At 40.5% G+C, this 19,547-nt stretch overlaps 1 protein-coding gene across 4 annotated transcripts in view; it reads left to right on the top strand.

The window, feature by feature from the left end:
• Peak1 (pseudopodium enriched atypical kinase 1) overlaps positions 1–19,547 on the top strand; it is a 231,033-nt gene that overhangs the window by 177,497 nt on the left and 33,989 nt on the right. For all 4 annotated transcript variants that reach the window (XR_008222927.1, XM_052761162.1, XM_052761172.1 and 1 more), the window contains one exon: positions 12,306–12,490. Coding sequence is in view for 3 of the 4 variants with exons in the window: in XM_052761162.1 (XP_052617122.1) it covers positions 12,306–12,490 (185 nt within the window). In the remaining variant the exon portion in view is untranslated. The remainder of the gene's footprint in view (positions 1–12,305; positions 12,491–19,547) is intronic.

Below are 19,547 nucleotides of genomic sequence, written 5' to 3'. Positions count from 1 at the left end.
TTTCAGGTGAATACTAAGTCCTACAGGAAAACACTTGTAAAATGGGTGGATTTACAGTTTCAGTCAGGAACTTTAGCCCCTTCTTTACTGACCATGGAAAGGACAGTTGGCCGACCAGAGCCTGTCCCTCCCAAGGAGACAAACTATGTTTTTTTGTGATAAAATTCAAGCTTTCAAGCCAGGGCAGTGGTGACCCACACCTTTAATCCCAGCACTTGAGAGGCAGAGGCAGGTGGAGGACAGTCTGGTCTACAGAGTAAGTTCCAGGATAGCCAGGAGTACACTGAGAAACCCTGTCTGGGGGGGAAAATTTACTCCGAAAAGTTTTTTCAAAAATAAAATGACCTGGGGCTGGCAAGATGGCTCAGCAGTTAAAGCACTGACTGCTCTTCCAGAGGACCCAGGTTCAATTCCCAGCACCCACATGGCAGCTCACAACTGTCTGTAACTCCTGTCCTGGGGGATCCGACACCCTCACACAGACAAACATGCCCGCAAAGCACCAATATATGTAAAATACAAATAAATTATTTTAAATAATATGACCCATTTTAAGATGGTTTTCAGTAAGAAGTAATCCTGTACTATCAACTCCAAGGACAATACTACATATGAGGGCCTTGGAAGGAAAGAGAGTCAGAGTACCTGAAGGACTGTGAGGGAGAGAATGAGACTGAAGAGGCAGGAGGATGCCACTCACAAAGCAAACCTGTTTCAGAAAAGGTATATATGACTTCCTCAAATAAGGCTGCAGGGATGCCCTTCAATTCTGGTTACTTAAGTGTATTTTGGAAAAGAGGTCAACTCCTATTATTATATGTTGCACCAGATGCTTTGGTGATATCTATTTTGTCCATATAGCATCTCTGTAAGATAGTCATCATTTTTCCTGTTGAACACAAATGAAAACCTTAGCTCAAAAGAAGTTAAATGAAGTCAGGGGTAAAGTCAGAATTCAGATCTTTGTCAATTCCAGTGTTTGTATTTCCCCACCACGTTATTCCCTACATTATGAATGCAAAGAGTTCGGAAAGAGTAGGCAGACAGTGCCTGAACAGGAGCAGTGCAAAAATTCCCAACTAGTCACAATCCAGACTAATCATCATGCTAATTTCTCTTGATCCAAACCAGCTTGAGGGAAAAGATGTAGAAGGATATAATGTTGAACCAAGATCCCATTACTGCTATAGCACCACTGACAGAGAAAATTTGATCTTTGAATGCAAAGCTCTTAAAAACTGAGAAGCACAAGGCTGTTGTATGTAGAGGCTATATTTAATAACATTTATGCCAGAAATGAAAACCAAGACAATTGAAACATAAATGATCCAGCCATTTTAAAAAGAATTTTAACTTTATATTTTGATATTTAATATATTTTTATAACATATGTTGATCACACCCATCCTCACTCCCTTCCACTCTCCTCACACTCTCCCAACACTTCCTTTCTCTCTTTTACATGCTTTTGTAAGTATTGTAGAAGCTTTTGTTTTGTTTTAAAGGTAGGCATGGTGGCCCACACCTATAATCCAAGCCCTTGGGATGCTGATGCAGGAGGATTATACAGTAAATTCAAATGACCCTGAGCTATATTATAACAAGACCTGGTGTCAAGAAATGAAGGAAACCAGCATTTTGCATTGTAGCCCAGACTAGCCTTGAACTCTTGATCCACCTTTCTCAGGCTTTGAAGTGCTGAGATCATCCATTGTATCAGTAGGCCTGGCTTGAAGGCTCTGGATAGATTAAAACAGGGCTTCCAGGGTAACTGGACAGGACCTGAAGGTGTGACCTGTGGGTTTTCTGAGTTAGAAATAGTCTCCTTTATGAAGCTGTAACTTCACAGGCAAGGGCAGCACCTTGCTGTGTTTCAGTATCTGGATGTTTGGTAAGGGCAAGAAGCCTCATGTGTGGGTATTTTGTCGCTGTCAGAGCTTCTAACCATTGACCAACAGCAAGATCAGGAAGTGACTGTACTGTGTAACTACATTAAAAACTTTAAAATTTTTTCATTTAATCTGTGGAGACGTGCTGCTTAAAGAATATGGAGAAAATCAATCTCATCTAGTTTACAGGTGGGAAGGGGCATACGTTAACAACCTTTGAGATAACTTCAGTCATTTGCTGGCACTGTGTCAGAATGCCAAATGGCCTTTCTTAAATGTTAGTTGTAGTGTGGAGCCTGCCAAAGAACTTTCTGTTCTCAGTTATATCAAAATCCATTTGCATAATTTTATAATGTTATATGGCAGTTATTTGGAAATATCTTTCCTCTTTTTTTTTTTTTTTTTTTTTTTTCCGAGACAGGGTTTCGGTGTAGTTTTGGTGCCTGTCCTGGATCTCGCTCTGTAGACTAGGCTGGCCTTGAACTCACAGAGATCGGCCTGGCTCTGTCTCCTGAGTGCTGGGATTAAAGGCCTGCACCACCACCGCCCAGCATTGGGAATATCTTTCAAATGTAGATGCATTCTACTACAGGATATTAACAAGCCAACAAACAATAGACCTCTTGTTAGTGCCACCACCAATCTCACCTAACATATGCTTTAAGGATTAGGAAGCTGTCTAGGTCAATGTTGTATGGAGGTGTCTGAAAGCTTAAGGAGTTTTTTTGTTTGGTTGGTTGGTTTTTTGTTTTTTTCAAGACAGGGTTTCTCTGTGTAGCTCTGGCTGTCATAGAACTCACTCAGTAGTCCAGGCTGGCCTTGAACTTACAGAGATCCACCTACCTCTGCCCAGTACTGAGATTAAAGGTGTGTGCCACCACTGCTTGGCTTTGATAGGGAAAATTTTTTTTTTTTTTTTTTTGATTTTTCGAGACAGGGTTTCTCTGTGTAGCTTTGCGCCTTTCCTGGAACTCACTTGGTAGTCCAGGCTGGCCTCGAACTCATAGAGATCCTCCTGGCTCTGCCTCCCGAGTGCTGGGATTAAAGGCGTGCGCCACCACCGCCCGGCAGATAGGGAAAATTTTAACCATATACAAAAGTAAATACATGCATACATCTACTTACCAGTGTAGTCACATTTTCCATTTTCTAGATATAGTGCAGTTTATAATCCCCGCACTCAGAATGCTGAGTCAGGAGGATGATAGAATCATGAGTTCCAAGCTAGCTGGGGCTATACAGTGAGACTTTTTTTTTTTTTTTAAGCAATCAATTTAGGGGTTAGAGATGGCTCAGTGGCTCAGAGCACTGGCAGCTCTTTGAGAGGACCCAGTTTCAATTCCCAACACCTAACATGGCATCCTGCAACCAACCATAACTTCAATTCCAGAGGGGATCTGGCCCCCTCTTCTGGTCCCTATGGATACCAGGCATGCATGCAGTAGACAGACATGTAAACAAAACACCCACACACATAAGAAAAAAAAAAGTTTAACTGAAAAATCAATTTATGTGTCATGTCTCTTTCATACCTCATATTTTCCCCTACCCCATTATTTTGAAGCAAATTCCAAGTGTCACTTCATTTTTATTTCAGTGTGTAGCTCAAAATCTTAACCATGTACCAAAAGAGATTCTTTAAGTCTTACTGATGAATATCATTCCATATCAAATTTTAAAATACCACATACATGCTGATGACTCTTAAATTTGTATCTCCACCCAGCACATTTCCCCATGACTTACATTGCAGGTCTTCACTTGAAAAGTCTGTTTCAAACATATTCAAATAAACATATCTAAGACAAAACCTGTGATTGTTTTCCCTACAGATGTCTTCTGTCACAAGTTTTCCCTTCTTGTAATGGTCCACTGTCTATCCATTTGCTCATGCCAGAAAACTGAGTCATCTTTGATTCTTTTCTTGACTTTTCCTCTAAGGTTTAAAAATATTAAGTCCTGTTGACTAAACTTCCAAAATACGCACTACATCTACCTCTCATTTCTGCATCGACCTATCTGCATTGCAGCATATTTCACCTCATTCACTGAAGTACTTTTGCTAATTCTCCCTGCCCAGTGTCTTACCCTCTGTCTCTCTAGACAGTACAGTACTGCTAAAGGCCATTGTTCATCCACAGTAAAGGAGTCTCTGCATAAGACCCCTGCCTGCCAGCCTAGTCTGTCTCCCATTTCTCACCTCCTTGTTCCCCTCCTCAGAATTTTAGCTGTTTCTCAATCGTGATGCATGACCCTTTGGTAGGCCCCTTCATCAGAGGCTGATCTACCCTGTAGGTTGTTGTATAACATGACTGAGTTTATGTAAGGGGCGCAGAAGGGACAAAGGGGGACAAAGAGGTTCTCTCTTAGGACACAGTTGACAAAGTCTGGAGACATTTTTTGCTTATCACAGCCAAGAAGGGAGGAAATCCCAGAGTGACCCTACTGTGTGCGTAGCTTTCCACAACAGAAAGAATTATCTTGCTCAGAAACTGTCAGTAGTGCCACTTTTGAGAAACACAGCTTAGGAAAGATGAATGATAAATACTATGTAAGCTTTGACTACTATTATTACAATTGTTGCTATTATGAGAATAGGCTTGCCTCATAGTGCCATTGTTAGATGTTTAAGCACTGTGCCTAGCACTCAGTAAATGTGGAGGTGATTATTATTAGGAGGACAAATATCTGTAAACATTCTATGCAAGAACAGCTTCTACTTGAAGAAATATTTTTGCAATGTAAATAATTATTCTTTTGGCTTGTTTAGGGTTTCTCAAAATAGAACACATCTGTAATCATTATTACTTCATATTTCTTTTTTTAATTTATCCATTATTTTTATTAGTTTTTTAAATTAATGTAGTAATGGATTTCATTATGATGTTTTCATACAGTTTGCTCTTGTGGGTCCTCATCCCCAACTCTCCTTCTTCACCCCATGCTCTCCAGCTGATCCCCCTCCTCCCCACAGTGGTCCTTCTCCTACATTTTTGTCACACATCTTCTGTTGCCCTCTTTTCTTCTCCCCTCTTAACATCTTTTGTCACACCCCCATGGCCCTGTTTCTTGTTTCATGAACTATACCTCACCTCCTTCTATTTCAATTAAAGCAATTTTCCTTTCAAAGCACTCTTACAATCAGGCATTTACTGGGTCTGAACAATTGCTTCCCCACTTCCCTTATGGTGGAAGGAACATGGGCATCAGAAGTACACAGCATCACTTCACGTCCCCACACTGGCACCCCTGTACTCAGGTAGTCTCAGACCGTTTGCTTCTTTCAGCCTCAGTTTCCTCCTCTGTGAAGTAAGAGGAATTGCTACTATGTCTCGACACTTTGGTGAGTTAAATGGAAAGTGCACGGCATAGGCAGCACTGAGTAGAAGTCTGTTCCAAGGGGTCATAGGTCTCAGTCAACACTCATTCCTTAATTGCATCTGTTACGTGTACAAACTCCTCTCCCTGCTCTGACTCTTGGAGCAGAGGAAGATAGGAGGGAGGGGGAAAGCCTTTCCTGTGCTTCTGCACATGTGGAGACAGTCCAGGAACCCATATCCTCCCTAGGCTAGTGTCCTTGGTGAGAGCTGGTCATTCTCTTCTAAGATCTCGTCTTTTCTGGAAATGTATATCTCTCTCTTACCCCATTCTTCAAAAGCAAACTAAGGCTGAAATGGGGATGCTGGGTGATTTCTGTAGTCATTGACAGTGGCAACCTAATTTACCTGCTGTTAATTTGCACAGATGCGATTCTGACTTTGTATTTCATGGGATTTTAAAACTGTAACTTTTCTTAGTTTTATGAAGGTGACAGTGATTTACAATGGCCTGTGTTCTTACCTGCTTTGCTGGCATGCAATCCCTTGCCTTGAAAACACTTTAAATGGCTATCACATCTGTTTTTATTTTTTATTTTTTAAAATGGACCCTGTGTAGGGTCAAAAACTGAGAGCCTGTTTCAGGACCTTGCACCTACTTGCCTTATCCCATGTGCACTTGGCTTGCAGGCAGGAGCTCCTTGTGTTTGACCACTCTGCTAGACAGTAGCAAGACCTCATCCTATCTCAGTTAAAGGTTAATCTCGGTTCAGGAGAAGAAGTTTGACGGTTTCAAAGGCTATGGAGGCTTAGTGCAAAATTGGACCTACTAGATAGTGATCAACAGATATGTTTTCCTACCTGAGAAAGCCAGTAATTGGGAAATGTGGCAAAATCAAGTTGATGACTTGGAAACCAAGGTAGGATTAAGAAATGTCATCAGCCGGGCGGTGGTGGCGCACGCCTTTAATCCCAGCACTCGGGAGGCAGAGCCAGGCGGATCTCTGTGAGTTCGAGGCCAGCCTGGTCTCCAAAGCGAGTTCCAGGAAAGGCGCAAAGCTACACAGAGAAACCCTGTCTCGAAAAACCAAAAAAAAAAAAAAAAAAAAAGAAATGTCATCATGGTGGGGGGTCCTACAGGTGGAGATACGCAAAGAAATAGTAGTATTTCCCCCTCTTTCCTACTAACAGATTTTAATGGTGTGGGCCATGCTGGCTGATCTTGACGGTTGATGCTGATCCTGCTTCTGCAAAGACCATTGTCCCTCGAAACCTTAGAAGTAAACAGCTCAGGAGACCAGAAACAGAACCATGAAACATTCCTTGTGATGTTCAGATTTTAAGAATAAGAGTCTTTAACACTGCATTAATTTATTGGTGGTTTTGAGCACGTAGAGACAGGTATAGCCGCTGAAGAAAGCTGGTCACCCACGGTCCACGATAGCCAGTGAAATGTAAAATACTGCTTGCCCCAAGAGACAGATGGTCTCTGTAGAATTCTGATTTAATTTACTGCCCCTTCTGAAGCTGAACAAAGGTGGTTGAATTTGAAACTTAAAGGTGAACTAAAATTATAGAAATATTTAGATGCAGAAAGGCCTTTAATCTGTTCTGATAGGAAATTTGGTTTGCCTTTTAAAAGGTACATTCAGACATTTAACAGATTTTTTTTACAAAAATATGTCTTGAGCAAATTTGCCAGGAAAAGAAGATTATTTCATTTGATGCTATAATGATTAATCCTACCACCTGGGTAAAGCAAGCAAGCTTTCACATGGAAGATTGTTTCTATAACTTTGAATTATGTATGAATATTGCAGACTGATGAGATTTAACCATCAAGGGATTTATTTAAATAACAGACAAATCTGTAGCAACGTGTCTGTTTCTTTTGATCACCTTAGATTCATCCTGCAAATTCAGAAGGACAGTCTCTGTAGCAAATATGACAGTTTTTAAGTGTTGGGTCAAACATATTAAATTGCTATGAAAAACTAGGCATTTTATGAAAAGTTGACTTAAAGATTTTAAGCACAGTCACCCCTCAGGTTCTACTAGGGTTTGGTTTCAAGATTCCCTTGGATAACAAAACAAAATCCTTGGATGCCTAAGTCTCTCTGTAAAACGATATAGAGTTTACTCTATATATAACCTCTTGGAGACATTTTTGTCTTGTTTTTCTTGAGACAGAATCTGGCCATGTAAGCCTAGGTGGACCTTACACTCACTATGTAACTCACTCTGGCCTTGAACTCTCCATTCAAGTCCTCCTGCTTCAGCTTCCTGAGTGCTGGTCTTACAGAAGTATCCCACCATGCTCTTTATAGACTTTAAATGATTTCTAGATCACTAATCATAACTTAGTCCAATGTAAATGTTGTATGACTAGTAATTTTCTATTTTGTTTGGGGAATAATGAGAAGAAAGTAAAGGGTATATGTTTGGTATTTGATCCAGTTTTTTTTTTCCCCCTGGATGTTTTCTATCTGAGGATATAGGACCCAAGAGCCAGCTGTGCAGTCAGATGTGTATCATCTTCCATCATGAAAAGAGAATGATCACTGATGGTGACAAAAAGGCTAAGTCAGTTTGTCAGAACCTGAAGATTAAGGACTTAGATATCATTACCATAGTTAGTACAGACTTTCCACCTTCTGTTACAGGACTAGAAACTCTTTCAAAGGAATTTAAATAGCAGAAATACAAAAGGCTCCAACTTCTTCATGGGCTATTCATTACTTAAACATAGTTTTGTTTTATAAAAATGAATATGAAATTTACTTACCTTGAAAAAATACCTCGTTGGTCAGTATTTCACTGTTTTAACACTTGTTAGCATATAGTAAGATTCTCAAATTATATTCCTTATGATTTTCATCTTGTAGAATTTTTCTTGAATGTAGAATCATTTCTTGAATGAATTGGGGAAGTTTCATCATCTCTGTTATCGCCTTCCTCATGCGCCATTTGTTCAGAAGATCAAAGTGACAGGAAAACCAACATCAGCTTCTAATTTCCACACGTTTCCCATCACCTCAAGCATCTCCCAGTGAAATGTTGGTGAGGTGTTTTGTCAGGAGATAAAGCCTGTTAGAGAGTATCACTTTAGAATTTGAGATGATTTTCTGAATATTTGGATCATTTATTTTCTTAAAAAATGATCTAAATTCCTTTATAGAATTAATGTGCCCACTCAGAGACCAGGAGGAGGGCTTTCTCTCTCTTTTGCTGGCTGGTTTGTTTCTATCTTGTTCATACTTAGGGTAAGTTGCTTTTGCCTCCTACTGGTTTTTTATTTTGTTTTGTTTTGTTTTTCCAGATAGGGTTTCTCTGTGTAGTTTTGGTGCCTGTCCTGGATCTCACTCTGTAGACCATGCTGGCCTCGAACTCAGGAGATCCACCTGGCTCTGCCTCCTGAGTGCTGGGATTAAAGGCGTGTGCCACTGCCACCCAGCCAACTCTTTTTCATTTTTTAGTCTTCATGTCACTACCTACACTTCAACTCTTAGAACCTCCTCTTTTTCCTGCCTTTTACTATTTTAATAATACAAAGAGCTGTTCTTCTGTCAAGCATTAAGGCATGACATATCATTGATGCATTTTTAAAGTTCTTATTCCTTTTAAGACTGTCACCATAAATGCAGATTAAATATTTCTGCATCCATTTGCAAATTTATAACACTCTTGCATAGATTTTTATAAGTTAATTGTTTTAACTGGAAGCCTAGTATACCAGTGCATTCATTTAAAAAGTGTCCGTGAAACTGACCTGGAATGTTGGTTGTGCTACCCTGGTCCTCAAAGGGTTAATAAATCTGGCTTTCACTTGCTTAGCTCCCCAAAGGTAATTTGGCACTTTGACAAAGGTCAAGGTGCAGTGGGTGTTACTAAAGTGCAGGATTCAAGTGTCTTGGCATAGCTTGTACAGCTTGGAACTCTTCAGAGCTCAGTGGCCTCTGCTCTGTTGGTTTCAGAGCATGGCCAACAGACTTGAAGAGACCCTGTGACAATGTCCTTCAATGGGGAGTTGTGTGAGTGAGTACAGTGGGTGAGTCTTTGGTATTTCTTGCTTTTTAGCATCCATGTTTTGTTTGTCAATACTTTTAAAGTTCTGTATTATGTATGTGGAACAGACCCAGGGATTCCAGCAGTTAACAGCATCTGCTCTTCTAGTAGTTTTCACAGTAGCTGATCCCCAGAACCAGTGCAGAAAAGCAAGCACAGCAAGCACACAGCTGTAACCAGAGCACTGGTTGGAGCACATCTGGCCTAAATGGGGAAGTCCAAGCTCAAAAAAAATAAGGTGGAGAGTAATAGAAAAAGACAACTGACATCAACCCCTGGCCTCCATAGACACCTGCACAAGCGAGTGCATGCACACGTACGTGTGCAATATATAAGTAAACTAACTTTAAGAAAAGAAAATGGACCACGAACAAGTTTAGAGCTGGAATCAGCCTGTTTGGCATTGAATCCAGGACCCAGAGAGTGCTAGACAATCACTCTCCCACAAGCTATCCTCACCCCTTTTAAATTTTATTCTGTGATAGTCTTGCCCAGTTGCTCAGGGTAGCCTTGTGGTCACACTGGAGCTGAGGCAGGCCTTGAATTGGAATGCTTTTCTTTTAGCCTCAGAAATAGCTGAGATTATAGACCTGTACCACCAAACGCAGAGGGGACCAGCAAGTCCTAAGGCTTTCCTCTGCCTCCCCGGTGCTGGGGTTATAGGCACATGCCACCTGTGTCCCAACTTCTGTTCTGGGGATCTGAATGCATGTCCTTTCCTTGCACGGAAAGTAATTTACCAACTGAGAAGTCTCCCCAGCCCTCAAGCTTCTGTAAGAGATTTTTATTTGCATGCCATTAGAACATACATCAACTGCAGACAAGGGCGTAATCTTGAAGGAGTACCTTCTTACCGATCCTTTATTATAAAAATTATGCATGTGTCTAGACAGAAATATAAGACTTGAAATCTGCTAGCTACACAACTTCAGAAATACTCTTTCCAAACCAGCAGAACCAGGGGTCTCTCTTTATATCAGCAGTGTGCAGTGAACTGGAAGTTCCATTATGGGCTCTAGCTCCTGGGGATAGGAGAGCTGGGAACAAATTTCTCTAGCAGCAGTCAACAGGGCAGTCTGTAAAAATGCTCCCTCTTCTCAATGGGCTGGCTGCCTTAGTCATCAACGCAGAAACGAGGCCATCCGCACAAAGCTGTTTTCTCATGACATGGACATCATAAGAAGACAGTAACAAGGGAGCTCGTCTTCCATGCCTGAGTGAAGACAAAGTGAAGTGACACTTCCAGACACTCTCTCAGGCCCTGCCTCACGTCAAGACTAGACATTATTGAGTAGTTATGCACATACTTAAAGAGAAAGGAAATAGGCTTTGCTAGGTGGAAGTTAATAGAAACTACTTCTAATTTCAGAGCTAGTGGTTCCCTAGAAGGACAGTCAGTATGGCCAATCAGTGAGCTTTGGGTTCAGTGAGAGACCCTGTCTCAAAAAAGTAAGAGAAGTAATTGAGGACCCTCGGTGTCATCCTCTTTCCTGAACAAACATTAAAAAAAAAAAAAAAAAGTGTTTCTAATCCTTGTTTCTCTTTGCCCATAAAGAAGTCAGGAAGAGGCCGGGCGGTGGTGGCGCACGCCTTTAATCCCAGCACTTGGGAGGCAGAGTCAGGCGGATCTCTGTGAGTTCGAGGCCAGCCTGGGCTACCAAGTGAGTTCCAGGGAGGCGCAAAGCTACACAGAGAAACCCTGTCTCGAAAAACCAAAAAAAAAAAAAAAAAAGAAGTCAGGAAGAGTATGCTGAGGATATAATAGTCTCAGAACACTTCTCAGACCCTGAAACCTTCAAAGACATCTGATTTAAGTATACTTCATTGGCTAGCAACATGAGATTTGCTGATTCAGCCGTTTTATGCTCCAGCAGTTAGTGACCATTTGATCCCCTTGTACTTCATGGCCACAGAACTGATAGAGTTTAGGTAGGGAGTGGGGAGAGGGAAGAGTTAGCCAAAAGTAAATGAGCTGGCAGTGGTTGAAAAGAAAAAGACAGTCTTTAACTGATTCGTGACCAGCAGGATGCTCCAGATTCATTTTCCAAAATGAGATTAGCCAAAGAGTTAAGCTTTCTTTTCCATTTGACTTCCCTCCTGCACCCATATAGATGAAAACTGATGCTTCTGTCTGCCTGCCATTAACCTACCAAAACAGTTACATAGTACAATTTCTATTTATAATATAGTCACAATTTTATTCCTGATTCTTTCTAAATACCTCAATAAATATTTTAACATGTAGCAAATACTATGTGGCAAGTAAAGTAAATAATTGTGGTATTTACTATAGTAGTAGAGTACTATAAGTAATGTAATAAATATAGTAAATACGCCAGCTGATTTACTAAATTCTTGAGAGTTTTTCTCTTTTACCAGTTAAGCATTCTTCTTACTATTGTTACCTCTTCTCTTTAAAAAAATGTAGATGTAGTATTTAGACATTCATGTATGAAAGTCTCAGACTTTAATTGTTCTATTCCTTGTCTGTTCATTCTCAAGCTCCATTTGAGCCTACTCTACCTCCACCAGTATATGAATCGGGGTCGAACATGAAAATTCTTGGTCTCTGTTCAGCAAATTGATGACCCACTGTTATGGTTATAGGGCTATTTTTTCACATCAGTGGGAAGCACATTTTTAATATTTATTCATTTATAGCCGGGCGGTGGTGGCGCACGCCTTTAATCCCAGCACTCGGGAGGCAGAGGCAGGAGGACCTCTGTGAGTTCGAGGCCAGCCTGGACTACAAAGTGAGTTCCAGGAAAAGGCGCAAAACTACAGAGAAACCCTGTCTCGAAAAACCAAAAAAAAAAAAAAATTTATTCATTTATTATTATTTCTAGTTAGCTCTGGTTATCCTGGAACTTGCTATATAGACCAGGAACTCTGGCCTGGAACTCACAGAGATCCACCTGACTCTGCCTCCCAAGTGATGGGATTAAAGGCGTGCACCACCATCCCCTGCCCTGTAAAGCTAAATTTTAACAGAACTTTTGCATTCTAATTTGATGAACTGTCTGATTTGTTTCAGTCGTGTGACCCATGAAGTGGCAGAGGAATTTTCTCCTCAGGATCCAAAGAGTCTTGTTGTGAAGCAAGATGGCACTTCAGTCACACCAGCATTGCCCCCACCTGACCTGGAAAGGGAAGAAGAAAAAGATGATACTTCGGATCCTGTAGACCTAAACTCCTGCAGTGCGACATATAGCAACTTAGGTAAGTACAAACGTTACATAAATGGTATTTAAACCTTGCCTTTTTATGTCTGGCTAAATATTATATTTCCCTGGAGGATCAAAATTGTAGCTTTGGAGTTATAAATTTACAGTTACTTCAGAAAATTATATTCGAGGTTTTACTAGACTTATTTTAAATGCCTGCTACTGTGAGCCATGTGCCATGTGCTGATGTGGCCCCTGTCTTGAAGGATTCAACCTGAAGAGAAAGAAAGGAATTTGAATTCCATATAATGTGATAAATATAATTGTGGAAACACACATGGAATATTTTTGATGTTGCACAAAGAAGGGTGTCAAAAGAAGCCTTCCTAGAAATCATTCCTGAGCTGATTTCACTTGTCAGAGCCAAGAAAGGATGTTCCAAACAGGCACTAAGTGAACAAAACCATGGAAATACAGAATAGCCTGGTGCCACAGTCATTTAAGGTTGCTGCAGTGTGGAGCATTAGATAAGATGGATTTCAGGGTAAAATCTCAGACCTTTTGTTATGTGTGATAATGACCCATCAAAGGGCTTCAAGAAGACAGATGACATTTATGACTTAAAATGGGCGCACCTAGGCTATGGTGTTTGGTAACAGGTACTATTGCTGCAGGATTACATGCGAGGATGAGAAGAGCGAGCCTCAGTTAAGACAGGGAGAGGGATCAGTGAGCAAATCAGAGTCGCATTTTAGGACAACATATACGCAAGGTAGGATAATGTGAAGAACAGGATTTCTGGCTTGGATCAAGCAGACTACAAGTAGGAGTCCTGTCGTTGGAGGTGTGTAGGCAGAGGCTGGCAGGCTGTCACAGACCTGCCTACTGTAGTGGAGAATGTGCAAAGAGGGTTAAGCAGAATTGCTTCTGAATTGTTGCAGAACATCCTCAGATCTCTTTCTTCACTGTCTTTCTGGAAGTCCCAGTGACCTCTGAATTATCTCCCTCCCTTGAGTTCCTTTCCTTCTGAAAAGGAAAGCCTGGAGCGGAGTAAGTTTTGGGGGTTTGTTTTTGTTTCCATGCTTATCTCCTGTGGGGAGGAAGAGATGAGCAGCATGGACTACCCGTAGTATAGTGTGCCAGCAAGACTCTAATGAACCACTGACCCCTGCTTGGAAAGCACAGAGAATGTGTCTGAAGGACCTAGTTTCTCATCTCTCTTTGTCTTTTTCCTCCATTGTGTTTTTGTAAGGAAAAACGATACCAAAATCAGCTAGTATACTTGAAAATAATAGTTTCTTAATTAACAAATCCAAAAGATTGAAGCAATACCATAGGAGAAATGCTCTAATCTCCTGTTGGGAGATTCAGTCAGAACAACCCTCAAGTAGCTGAAAGTATATTCTACAAAGAAAAGACTTCTAACTTCAGTTCCAGTAGATTTTATAGTTGAATGGTTTATTGGACTTTTCTCATTCTTTTATATTTTAGAAGTACATATTAAGATGAAGTTTTTACTTACTTTGCACCCTAAAATATATCAGGAATTACATATTGTAGATATTTTTGCTATGCCAAAATTTCTTACATGACAACCTCAGTAAAATGTATCACAATCTTTAGGAATCGATGCCATATGGCATCTCTTCTTAAAGTGTTCCATTAGCAACTGGGTGTCGCAGCTTACACCTATAACCCCAGCACTTGGAAGCCTCAAGGAGAACTGTGACTTTGAGACTAACCTAGGCTTCATAATAAGACTATCTCAAAAAAAAAAAGAAAGAAAAAGTGAGCCCTGGTAGCACATGCCTTAATCCCAGCACTTGGGGAGTGGAGGTAGAAAGTTCAGGACTTCAGTGCCATCCTTAGCTACAAAGTAGGTAAGTATGAGGCCAGCCTGGGTGGGCTACAGGACCTTACTTTAAAAAAAAAAAAATTTAAAAAAAATTAAAAAATCATTTTTTTAAGATTTTATTTAATTTTATTTCATATGCATTGATGTTTACTCTGCACTCATGCCTGTGTAAGGGTGTCAGATCCCCTGGAACTGTAGTTACAGATAATGTAAACTACCATGTAGGTGCTGAGAATTGAACCCAAGTCTTCTAGAAGAGCAGCTGGTTCTCTTAACTGCTGAGCCACCATCTCTCCAGCCCCTCTTTTTTTTTTAAACATGCCAACTTTAAGTTTTATTCTTTTATCTCATTGTTAGATGAGGAAAGGAAGGCAAGGGAGATTGGACCAAGTTATAGCCCAGAGAGCCTTAGGCACTCATGACTCAAATACCTTCATCATTAAATTCTTGAAAAGCACTGAAGGACTGGGACTTCCTGTTTTGTTTTGTTTCATTCCCCACCCCCACCCCCCAGACAGGGTTTCTCTGTGTAACAGTCCTGGCTGTCCTGGAATTTGCTCTGTAGACCAACCTGGCCTCAAATTCAGAAATCTGCATGCCTCTGCCTCCTGAGTGTTGGATTTAAAGGTGTGTGGCACCACCACCCAGCAAGGCTGGAACTTTTGAATCATCAACTTTAAAAAATTACAGTTACTTAGAATCGAAAAATTCAAGATGTCCTGTGAGAAAGATCGTTTTCCATTGAGTTTATCTCAGTGGTCGAGCTCTTGCCTAGAAATCATAAGGCCCTAGGTTCAGTGCCCAGCACCAGAAGGAGGGAAAAAGATGAATTTCTTTCCTTTGTCATAAGTATATGATGCCTATGTTATCCAGTCTTCCTTTGGGGTTTTTTGTTGTTGTTGTTGTTATTTTTATTTAAAAGGAAAAGAGAAAAACTTGCAAGTAAAAACATTACACACCAAAATTAACTAGACTTTGGTCTAATCATCTCGTTGAACTTAGCACAGCCGTTCTGAAGCCATTGAGCCTCTTTTACACTCTGTCAAATATATTTTTATGCACTTATCAACTACCAAAATTGAAAAATCCATGACAAAGTTAGAACTAGAAAAATAATTAGCTTTAACCCTTCTTTAAGTGCTCAAGTGGCTCTGTGCTTGACTTTGTGTGGTTTGATACATGCTTAATTTTTCTGCTTTGGAAGAGTAATCGTTACGGTTGATTCTGTTAGTTCTAGAAGCTGAGGATTTGGGTTTATTACTGTTTTCCCTGGGAGAACAAGTATGTAGATGGCATTTGGAGCTCTTTTGGTTTTTTTTGCTTTTTTTTTTGTTTTTTTGACACTCAGCAAATCGTCTCCATGTAGTTTTAAAATGTCCCTTTGGGTAATTTTTTTGTGATTTAAAGCTCCAGTAACTTTTTATTTTTAATGGTACCATTGAGCTGGACATGGTGACTCAAACCTATAATTCTGGCACTTGGGAAGTAGACAGGAGGTCAGTAATTCAAGGCCAATCTGGGAAACATGTGACCCTGTCTTAAAAACAAATAGGGGTGGAGGAGCAGGGAAGATGACTAAGTGGAAAGAGCACTGGCTGTGCAAACATTAAGACCCTAGTTTAAATCCCCAGAACATACATAAGAAGCCAAGTATGGTGGTATTGTGTTCCCCGAAATATTGTGCATGCTAATAAACTTATCTGGGGTCAAAGAACATAACAGACACAATATTAAACATAGAGGTTAGGCAATGGTAGCACACGCCTTTAATCCTGGCATCCCACAGGCAGAGATCCGCCTGGATCTCTGTGAGTTCAAGGCCACACTGGAAACAGCCAAGCATGGTGACTCACACCTTTAATCCCAGGAAGTAATGGCAAGAGGCAGAAAGGTATGTAAGGCATGAGGATGAGGAACTATGATTGGTTAAGCTTTCAGACTTTTGAGCAGCACCGTTCAGCAGAGAGGCATCCTGTCTGAGGAAACAGGATCACCTGAGAAATTGGTGAGGTGAGGAAGCTGTGGCTTGTTCTGCTTCTCTGATCTTCCAGCGTTCACCCCAATACCTGGCTCCAGGTTTGTTTTTATTAATAAGAACTTTTAAGATTCGTGCTACAGCCAAGTTGGGCCACACATACCTGTAACCCCAGTACTATAGGGATAGGGACAGGACTGGAGCTTGCTGGCTGCCAGCCTAGCCCCAGGTTTTGTGAGAGACCCTGTCTCAGGGGAATAAAGTAGGTCATTAGAGCAGGACACCCAACATGATGGTGATTTCACTCTGGATGGTGATCACATGGATCACGGGATCAACTGGCCTTTACCAACTTAATCATACTCAATCTGGATTTCACAGTATGTCTACACCCAAAACAATTCCCCAAAGAAGTGATAGAATATCTCTACATTTTCCTGTTTCTTGTGTCTATCTTCAAATGTCTAGAAGAAGGATCACTGGTTGTCTTATGTGGGCGTGTCTGACTACTTTATTACCTTGCTGGAATCAGAAGTGTGTAAGAAGTTTTACTGTGTTGAAAGCCAGCTGATGACTTTAGTTCTCCTTCGTTCACTTTGTAACTAAGTACTCCATACATTGCTTTTTTAAAAGCTCAGTCAAGTCTCCTTTTACTCCACGTAGTTTTGGCTTGCTCCTCTTTCTGTATCCCTACAGCCTAGCACATTATCTAAAACACACAGGAGGTGCTAAGAATGTGTTTGAATAAATGAGCTAAAAATGACTGCTGTGTTTGACTTTTGAAGATTCCCAGATGAAAGAAATCTGGCTGTTCACAGCAAAGTTCATGTAAGAGATTTTCCAAGTTATCATTTATGTGCTCCACTGATCTATTAATCTGGCTTGTTTTTTTCTAATATTGGACATAATGCATAAATTTCCTAATTAAGGAACTATACGAATTTTGCCTCCATCTCCTAAGGGTCTCCATAAGAATCTGTCCACATTACTCATTTTAGTTACTTTGAGCAAATCCTTAAAGCTGCACCCTTCAAACACCAATGCAAAACATCTAAAAGCATTCTGCCTGCAGTACATTGTTGTGGGTGTTAAAGGTGAAGGGTGGATGTCTGTAAAAGAATAGCATTCTTTACATTGCTGGTCTTGATGTTGTGGTATGGAGTGTACCATTCAAAATTCTGAAGAGTACCTTACAATGCATATTTATTCAATAAATATTGAGCAGGTATCATTGTGTTAATTATTTGAACCAAAGATTAACGTATTGCAGTTAAGGACTGGCAAGGTAGCTTAGCAGGTAAAGTCACTTGCCACCAAGCCAGACAACCTGAGTTAAATCTCTGGAACCCCCATGGTGGGTGGAGGGAGAGAACCAGCTATCCAAAGTTATCATCTGAGCCCCAAACCCGTGCACATGTGTGCACACACACACACAATAAATAAATAATAAATCCAAATGTTTTTTAAAATAATTGCAGTTAAGATTATCTGGAACTAAAAAAGAAAAAAGCTGAAGTTGATAGCTTTGAACATTTGTTTGAGCATTTGTTATACCTCCTATAATTGTAATTATTTCTATTAAGAGAAAGCATGGATTTTTGTTCCTAAGTTAGTTTCATTCATATTTTAAAATAGTTTCCCATATCTAAGAATTAGTTAAGAGAGTACAGTATTCAAATTACATAGATAACTTACCCCTAAATAAATGAGCTGTGGCATTAGGAAGGTTTTCTGTGATGAGGCCGTGTAAACAGTGGGCCTGTCAGCTGCTACACCACTGGCATTCTTCAAAGTGGTCTGTCTATTTGAGGATACATGCAAGTGGTCTCTGGAGGTCAGCCAGTTTTATTCTTTGACATGAAGTTGTACCCGTGGCTTGCCAGTTGTTGCTTACATTTCACTGTGCTCAGTCTGCCCAGCACAGTAAGAACGCTTGGCAGATGCGGTCCTTTCCTCCGGACGCTGGAAGCCAGCTGCTGGGAAACAGTGCAGGCCTCAGCCGATGCGAGGCCCTATTCATTTGACAAAGCTGGGGAACAGTGGTGGTGGTCTATAAAGTATGTTCTGTAAACTGTATCTGTAAAGTGCAGAGCGTATTTCTGTGTTTGGACATGACTGTCTCTTTATTCCTTTCTCTTCCCATTCTCAGGTATATTACTTACCTTGAGGTGGGGGTTAGATTAGAAATGAAAATTGAAACTGTGCTTTAAATAGGTAGATATGTTCTGTTAATTGGGACTTTAATATGGCCACTTAGCGAATAACTGTTTAATACCAACTGGCTCTAGTTCCAGGCAAGGTGCTGAGAACACTAGCGTAACCTTCAAAGACCTGATCTTTTGGAGAGAAAGACATGAGTCTACCCTCCTTTGAGTCCCTGTGCTAATTGCCGTGTACTGAGAGGTTTGTGAAGGCTTCTTTCTAGAGGAATCTGGGTCACAAACACTGCATCTTTTACTAATAGAGCCACTGTAGGCTTTTCAGAAGAGGCACACTCAGGATTAAAAGCTCATCCCGGAAGCTGTGTGGGGGATGACTTGAGGCAGAGAGATCGGCCAGGAAGCCATGCCTTCTTGTCTTGTTAGAATAAGGAATGACTTGTGGTCAAAGGTCAACTCCTATTTAAATGCGTCATTATTTAGGGCCCTATGACGTCAAGGCTACCAGATTACAAGCAAACATTTATTGTGGTTTGTTTTTAATGTGTCTTTAATATTTCCATCACTATAATGATGTAATTACTATTTTAAGTTTTTCATTATGCAATCTTCTAAAATATTTATTTTAGAGATACCTTATTTCTTGTGTATCTATACCAATTTGTAAGTTATAAGAACTTCTATCAATCATTTTCATTCCTAGTGAATTAGTCTCATCAAAATTTTCCCTTTCTGTTGCATTTTCAGCATTTGCTCTGCATAAAGTGACTTGATACAGGGCCTTCTTCATCTGCCAGTCTAAAGGCCCGTTTAAGTGGAGAGAAATTACAGCTAGAGCTTAGAGGCTTGAGTTTGCGTTAGTCAAACGTTGTCCAGAGGACCTTTTTAGCTGTAGCAAGGCAAGATTTAGAATCAAACTTGTTTCCCCCTTTCCATTTAGAAAGCTGGTATGCCACAAAAATGTAGAGTATGTGGTGTCCTGTCTGCTGCTGAAAACTGAGCTTTGGTGTCTGGATCCTGGAGACTTCAGAGGAATGTACAGGATTAAATGTTTAAAATAAAAGCAGCTAAGATACCAAACTTTTAGGACATTGACCTAAATGTTTGGAATTTGTCCCCCTCC

This window comes from Peromyscus californicus, unplaced genomic scaffold, assembly GCF_007827085.1.
Source record: "Peromyscus californicus insignis strain IS unplaced genomic scaffold, ASM782708v3 Scaffold_11__1_contigs__length_118956290, whole genome shotgun sequence".
In the NCBI taxonomy this organism is placed as follows: Eukaryota; Metazoa; Chordata; class Mammalia; order Rodentia; family Cricetidae; genus Peromyscus; species Peromyscus californicus.
Note: the sequence above shows the minus strand (reverse complement) of the source record. Positions and strands in the feature narration are given on the sequence as shown.